The sequence below is a fragment of the Apteryx rowi genome, unplaced genomic scaffold (genome assembly GCF_003343035.1).
Source record: "Apteryx rowi isolate R43461 unplaced genomic scaffold, aptRow1 scaffold_97, whole genome shotgun sequence".
In the NCBI taxonomy this organism is placed as follows: Eukaryota; Metazoa; Chordata; class Aves; order Apterygiformes; family Apterygidae; genus Apteryx; species Apteryx rowi.
In genome coordinates, this window is record NW_020451282.1 from 251,613 (window position 1) to 259,684 (window position 8,072).

The window sequence follows — 8,072 nt, forward strand, 5'->3', positions numbered from 1 at the left end:
GGGTGCACTCTGTCCCTTCATCCAGGTCATTGATGAAGAAGTTGAACAAGACTGGACCCAGTACTGACCCCTGGGGGACACTGCTAGCTACAGGCCTCCAACTAGACTCTGTGCTGCTGATCACAACCCTCTGAGCTCTGCCATTCAGCCAGGTCTCAATCCACCTCACTGTCCACTCATCTAACCCACACATATCACTGGAGTGTTTTACCCATCTAGACTTAATTTGCATTACAGTACATGATATCCCATCTCTAGGATCCTGCAGTCGAGCGTCAAAGAGCTATTCATAAGCACCCATGGCTTATTATTAACATACGGTGACAAGGATAAAGATTATTTTCAAAACCCAGTACAACAATAGATTCTCAACCTGTCAAAGTTTGTCTCAGGTACAACACAGGTAGGGAAACTGACCAAAATGAATTTGGAAGGAGGGCATTACAACAGCAACAGATTAGCAGGTACGTTCCCAATTTTTAATAGTCCTGCAAAGGATACTGGAAATTAAAGGAGAGTGCTGGGAGACAGTGCAGATGTGACAGAAGGCAGTCACTGCACTCACAGAGAAATCAACTGGAGGAAAGAGGCTTTAAACTGTTTATGGAAGGGAAAAAAAAAAAACATGCTGCAAAACATCAAGCCTATCATGAACTATTAAGCATCCTCCACTCACTTCTGAGTCACTAGAAGCTGAAATAAATCACAGCTATACAACACTGGGCTAGAAAAGCATAAATGTAAAATAAGCTGCTAAAATAAAGGGCACACAAGGTGAACAGAGGAAGTAAGGGAAGTAGCAAGTAAGCTTCAATGGTGTCTCCGTAAGGAGCACCATGAAAGTATTTATACCCATTGTACAAAAGGTAAAGAAAGAACTGGTGGCAGAGTTAAGGAAAGAAAAAGAAAAAAAAAAGTTCTGTGTACTAGATTAGTACATGTAACATCACTTTCTACTGAATAGGCAACAAGTAACTTGCCTAGCAACATTCAGTTGCCCCAAATTCTAGATCAACCAAAGTGAACTCAAAGCTTTTAGCCCAGTTTTAGGCCCTGCTCCATATTAAAGTAGTTAGTTTTATATAGTTATGTAATTTATAACTAGTTAATCTTAATAGCCAGATGTTTGTCTGCAGGAAATGAATTAAATCTCCTGCCATTGTTGTCAGATAAGCTTTTTTCAATGAGATGCTACAAAAGAGTCATTCATCAACTCTGCACACTTATTTTTTTCTTATGAAGCAGAAATAGTCAAGAATACCTGACCAAGAAAACTGATGTCTGTAAAACTGGCAAATTAGCGAGTGGCAGTTTTATTGGAGAGAAAGAAATTGCAAATATCCCATGAGAATATCAGGTTGCATTTGTGGTTTTTAATGTACAAGTCACCACACTTTTGCACTCCGGGCTGTATCCCGGAAAGCCCTTACCACTTCCTACACAGATCAAACCTATCCTCCATTCTCTGCTGATCTCCTTATGATGCAAAGTGAATAGGTACTTCTTTGGGCATGTGCCTAGACAGCTGGTAAACTTCTTATGACTGCAGAATAAAATGAGGGTCAGATGCCCCCAGCCCCCCCCCATCATCTCAATCTAGTTAACATAAATCCATAAAGAGTTAACATCGGACCTACCCTCTTTTAAACACCTGTTTAATATTTCTAAACAATGAGTTACTATGTAGTGTTTCAATATCTGAAAATTTTGCAAAGAAGTTAGGTTATTAATATCATATATTAAGCTTCCTTTTAGCTAAGCCAGTTACTGGATCATTTTAGTAACTTCTTGAAAATTACCATTTCTTTAGCTAAAACACATTAGCAAAAACATTAGCAAAAACACATAAAACACTGCAAACTAACACTCATGTGCACAAAAGTTTGCAAAACAGATTTTCAAGAGTATCATGCCAGATTTTTCCAGTGGCCACAACTATTATAATTCATAATGAACAAGAATGAATTTTCTGATTTTTAACATTCAACAACTAATACTATCAAAGTGGTAAAAATAATGTAAGATATGTCTATTATATAGATCTTTCCACAAATGAATGTCATGATCAGCATTTCACTTGATGGAGAAAGTTTTATCACACCAATTCAATAATTAAGATTTTGAAAGTAGGTCAGCCGGGCTTCCTCAGACAATCCTAAAAGTCTCTACAGGATAAGAAACTGAAGTTCTAAGTTTAAACAGCCCATTAACAAAATAAATTAGTCCTCAATGAGTTCTGTAAATGAGACAGCTTATTTACAAATATTGATTTACAGAAGATGCAACAGGTCTCTACATACACTTCAAAGTAGACATACTCTTACTGCACTCCTGACTGTAGTCAGGAAAACATTTTCATGCCTACATAGTGACAAATCTAGATGCTGTCTACAAACCTGAAGTTTCTAGTGACTGTACATGGTAGCATTTTCATAGATTCTTTCCTAGTTAGCTGCCTTAGGAAACTGCTCCAAGCATCTCTCTGCATTCCTAGATGTTCATAAACCTACTACAGTTGGCCTTTATACTGTACTTGAGGATGGAATTTGACCTGAAATTTTATCAGGGAAAGACAAAGCAGTGAGAAAATTTTTAGTACCTAATTAACAAATAAGTGGTAGAAATGGGTATAAAACCATAGCTTATCTCCAGATTGGACACTAACCACTATTTCTCTGACATCTCGGTGCTTTTGGACCTAATCACTTTAAATATACAGTTAGTCTGCTTAGGTCATCAACCTCCTGTGATAGAGAATTGCAAATCTTTATGACATGTTCACAGAGAAGTTTCATTTTTCCTCTGAATTCAATTTTCATTTATTGCATTTATTTTTTGTGGCAGAGGGCAGTATAAAAAACACTTTCACCAATTTTGATTGTACTCTCACATTTCACTTTATTCCATTTTTAAAGGCCTGTTTTTTGTAATCATTCATTATATGTAAATATCTGTACTTTATCCTTCTTTGGTAGTACGCTTAAGAGCATCTCAAACTCAGTTTGAATTGAGTTATAGCCACAAATTCTACTGTTTAAGTTGCACTTGAGAACACTGTAATAAGAACTGTCTCTCCTCTTAAATGAAAAAAAGGAAAAAAACACAACCAAAAAACTTTTCTTTTCCCCTGCCCCTTTTTTTTCTTTGCAGATCTGTAATAACTGTATGTTATTCTATTTTAAAGAATGCAATAACAATAAAATGAAAGTAATGATGTTCTTGAGAGAAGTTTTATTTTTTCCTACTTACACAAAGCAGCTCCTTACCAGCAGATAAGCAGCAATGGCAACATCTTCATACACAAATTTCTCAGGATCCGTTACTTCAGGCCACACCTTCAGAAAAACAGAGGAAATGTTACCCTGCCATCCTGAACTAATTTGAATAGCATGCTCAGAATGATTTGGATACTCATACCCTTTAACAGGCTCTAAACTTCATGAATTTTGCATTTTAACCTCATTAAAAAAAATACAAAAAGAATGTAAACACTGTTAGTTTTTATGAGTTACACAAAAGAGCAATGGGATAAAGAATGCCTACTGTCATTCAATTAATAAAGTTTCCAAGAAAGTTATGACTCCATATGTGCAACTCACAACAAGTAAACTGCCTCACTGTACTGTAATAGAGCATCCATGTATCCTTTTGCTTACTGCAATTCTAAGGAAAAAAAATACTCATTCTGCCTGTTACATGCAGCATCAATAACATTGTTATTGGTAAGCTTATTTTCATAACATATCAGGGCATAGAATCATCCTGGCACAAGAGCATGAAAAGCCAAAACGTGATGCAAAAGAGGCAGAAAGGAGAGGTATTATTCCTCTTTTGTAAATGAGGAATTGAGAAAAAGATTAAAATGATCTGCTCAAGAGTACACAATGTTTACTGCAGAGTTGAAGACTTAACCTGTTCACAAGCCAGTACCTTACCCACAAGTCCAGCTTTCCTTTAATATGTATCTTTTTATTAGCATAAAAATATCAACAGCAAACCCTTTTAATATTTTCACACTAATATTTTACAGAAATGTTTACCCATTTTTTGTACGTAGCAGAAGTTTGGTGTATAAGGATACAGATATTATTTCATAGACTATTTAGGATGACTGTTGTTATTTTTAAGGATGTCAAGAATGAAACACTACTAAAACATTACTCCTCCAAGGCAGAAGTACTTATGGATACAGCATCTAAATTTAAGAGTAATAAGAAATTTAACCTGCTCACTAACCAATGCTGCTTACAGATTCTTGGAGTCTGTGGAGAAGTAGGTATCATACTTGTGCTTTTTAATGCAGATGACTTAGTGCCTTTCTCCACTGACTTCATGAATTGCTTTTTTTTTTTATCTGAAGGGAGACATTCTGGAAAATATTCTAACTCGCCAGGCAGTTAGTGGCTCAAAAATTTTGCTTTCCAGTTCAGTTCTTCCAAATACTGTAAAAACCCAAATTGTTTTTTTCTTCTACATACACAAAAACATCACAAAACCTGAACTAATACATACATTTAAATTAAACTGCTTCTTTTAGTTAAAAAAAAAAAAAGTTTTTAGTGAAAGAAGCAGTTTCACCTAAACAATAAATAATGCCAGAAAAGCATGTTATGATTGCCTTTTATTGCCAAACTTACCTTTACCATCTCTTTGTATTTTTCTTTAAGTTCTTGATAAACCTTGCTGTATTTTGTCACAGGAATGAGTGAAAGCGTACTTTTAAACTCACTGTGCTTTTTCTCCACAGACCATTTAGCCAGTTTCGACAGCAGCTCATTTCCAAGCCACGCTAGTTTGGGGTATGCAATTCCATCTGAAAACCAATTTTCTGAAGATGACACTATAATAGACATAGACCTTTCAAAATAAAATAAAAAAGTTGTATAAATACAGTGTGTTTTAATATCTTAGCTACCTCGAGAAGAGAAAACAAAATCATTCAAAATTTATCTGTCATATTATTTAAATGGAGAAAAATCAGATGATCAAACAGAGGTGTAAGAGTAGACTGAGGAATAAAGAAGTACGTAATGCACAAAAACAAAAGAAAAAATAAGAAATGAACTTACTGAATAATGGAACAGTCTCCCCTGAATTTTTTTAGCCCATTATCTGCTAACTCAAACACTATATATGAGAGTCTACTCTAGATCTACCACAAAAACAGACTACGGATTTATATATGATGAACAACCTGATTCAACAAGCTAATCCAAAGGCTAACAAGTAACAGTGAATAATTCATGAAAATACCAGTAAATTTAGCAGGAAAAATTATCATTAAGCACATTTCATGATCTTTAACTTAGGTCTCTTTAAAGTTATGCAAGCCACCAGTGGATATAATCATGTCCTCATACGCACTGCAGGATGAAGCAGCAGTGTTCCATATTTTAATGACTGAAGCTCAGTAGGTTCCAAACAGAAATTTCCAATTCTAGCCTCAAGCTTACTAAAAACCAAAGAACACAAATTCTCTCAGGGGGGTAAGCTGGCTCTTCAATGTCAGATTTCTCAAACTTTTTCTAGACCACACACACACACAGAGTCAATATACACACTGAATATTGAAAAAAGATTTGTTTTGCATTGATTTTGTTTTTTCAAATGTTTCATTTTCAATTGAACACTAAGTATTAAGACCACATCATTACTGTTATTTACTAATCGTGAACCAATTATGCAAACCAAATCAAGTAGATACCAATAACAGCACATGCTGTGATCCCTGAACAAAGGGTTTGCTTCCTCTCCCACTTCCAGACTTACCATTCCTCATCTTTTATGTGTGTAAGTTGAATTTGATAAATATTGCACTTTTTAATCTGGTACTTTCCTTCACTGTTTTCCTCCAAAGGTAGAAAGGTCACAGTCCCATTAAAGGCATCTGAAAAGATTCGTAAACAGTGAAATATTATTCCATGGTTCAAACCATCCTGTTGCTTAGCCACAAAAAGTAAGTTTTTGTTTCCTTCCTAATAAGTGCAAACTACTAAGGCAAGGTCTAAGACAATGCAGAAAGAAGAACAATGCTAAGAACAGATTCATTTCTCCATTCGCCTAACATCTGAAACTACTGAACTGTTTGAATTCTCAGAATCTAGCATTCTGCTGCATGATGTTTTCCAAAATTTCTAAGACCCTGATTACTAAGACTAATCACATTCTTTAAATCTGAACATTTGCATACAGTGAAAGCTATATAATACAGATATTGTCATAGTCATTTTCTAGCACAAAACTGCTGCTTTCCCCCACCTCCTAGTAAGACTAGACTGGGAGCACATTCCAAATTAGTGGAGACAGATAGATCACTCTTGTTATAGATATACAACCAGTGCAGCATTAAGAAGTAATCGATGATACTATCAATATCTAGAAATTTTAGTGTGTTCAAACACAGTATCTAATGTCTGATTACAACAAAGCATATCTACACTTCAGTTTCAGCAACATTCAGCTTCTCCAGTTAGAGCTCCTATCCTAAGCACAGTGTAAAACACAGTCTGTGTCCCTAGCTTTCATTTATAGTAGTAATTGGTAACTCTGAAGAGAGACGACCTGAGAAGACTTGAGTTTAGGTAAGGGCTCGCGTATTATGTTCTATACTTAGTTATGTTCAGCAGCCATCCTACAGACACAAAGTACATCATATACAGAACAAAACGTTTATGTCCAGGGACAGAATTCCAAACATTAGAGATTTGGGGACAGTGGAGATGGGCAGAGTAACAGCTGGCCATGACCTTAAATGCCTCTACCAGCTCTCAAGAAGATATTCTGCAACTTCTATTTGTCAGGTTTCATTTTCTATTATCACCCATACATATCATGATTAACTCCTACCCACAAGTAAAAACAGGCTTTTTGTTCTTCATTTGAAATAACCAACAAATAAAAACAAAGGAGGCTGCAGCAAAATATGAATGGCATGATACAACCTAGTACTCACATGCTATTGCTTTTTAATCGTAACATCTTATTTTACTATGTCCTTCCTATAAAATGACTCTAAAAACACTTACTATTTCCATATTACTGTAAGAAACATTTACTATATGGCATTGCTTTAAAACAATTAGCATTACTGCCTTAAAAGACCTATGTGTTACTTTACAAACTAGTTGCAAAAATCTTTTTAGTAATTATTTACCCAAGGGGTAAAGACGCTTCAGTGTCTTTGGACATTAATCATACATAATAACTCAGTAAGCTCTCTTTTCTGAAAATGTTTCATTGGAATGTTTATTCTGATGCTAGTTAAAAGGAACAGCTGCAAATCTCCAAACTGAGAATGTCATCCTTGCTGAGTAGCCAAAATTTCAATGAATTTCAAAATTTTATTAGCAAGCTAGGAAAAGATGATTAACAGTCTTGGTAAACATAAATCTTACTATCTCAGCCCATCCTTAGTCAATCTCCTGATTTAAAATTCCAAAGTCTTTATTAAAAAGAAAAAGCAAACAAATCTAAAGATCCTATCTGTAAGAAAAAGGAGAAGTAGCTCTAGAACATCTCTTCTTTAAACCAAAACAATAAAAATAAACCACCACCACCACACACTTCTTTCTGAAGCCGCTGTCAGTCCTGAGCAAGCACCCTAGGCCGTAAGACCTTTCTGCGTCACCTGCCCCATAAGTGACTACAGGCCTTTCCGAGCAGCGAATTTAACCGGCTCTGGAATTCCGAGGCTTCTCCAAACATTAACAGCAGAATCTAACCCACGACAACACAGTCTGAGAAATGGATCTTAAACAGGTTCCAACTCCTATTCTCTATGTATAGTTTTTTATTTTAAGAGAAATTACTACTACATATTTTCATTATACAGAGTAAATGCCTGGGAAAAACAATTAAGCTCCATTTTTAAGCAATACTAAACAACACGAAAGTAGACACGCACAGCTCAAACTTGGTCAGGCAGGTGTGACAGCTGCTTTTTTTTTTTTTATTAGCTCTGCGTTCTCAAAGGCCGCTGTCATTCCTTACAAGTCTGTAACTAGGTTAATCGCAGTGATTTCAGGCGCCGAGCTGTTTGCGCGGCCAGCGCCGCCCAAGTCCGGCTCTGCGGC

The 8,072-nt window shown here is 35.8% G+C and overlaps 1 protein-coding gene across 1 annotated transcript in view; it reads right to left on the minus strand.

Moving 5' to 3' along the window:
• The window catches only part of TRMT44 (tRNA methyltransferase 44 homolog), a 30,710-nt gene extending 24,859 nt beyond the window's left edge, over positions 1-5,851 (minus strand). The window contains exons 1-3 of the mRNA XM_026054761.1: positions 5,770-5,851; positions 4,638-4,857; positions 3,267-3,335 (exon numbers count right to left, since the gene is read on the minus strand). Of these exons, the coding sequence (XP_025910546.1) occupies positions 3,267-3,335; positions 4,638-4,853 (285 nt within the window). The 5' untranslated portion in view covers positions 4,854-4,857; positions 5,770-5,851. The remainder of the gene's footprint in view (positions 1-3,266; positions 3,336-4,637; positions 4,858-5,769) is intronic.
• Positions 5,852-8,072: the final 2,221 nt, after the last annotated feature.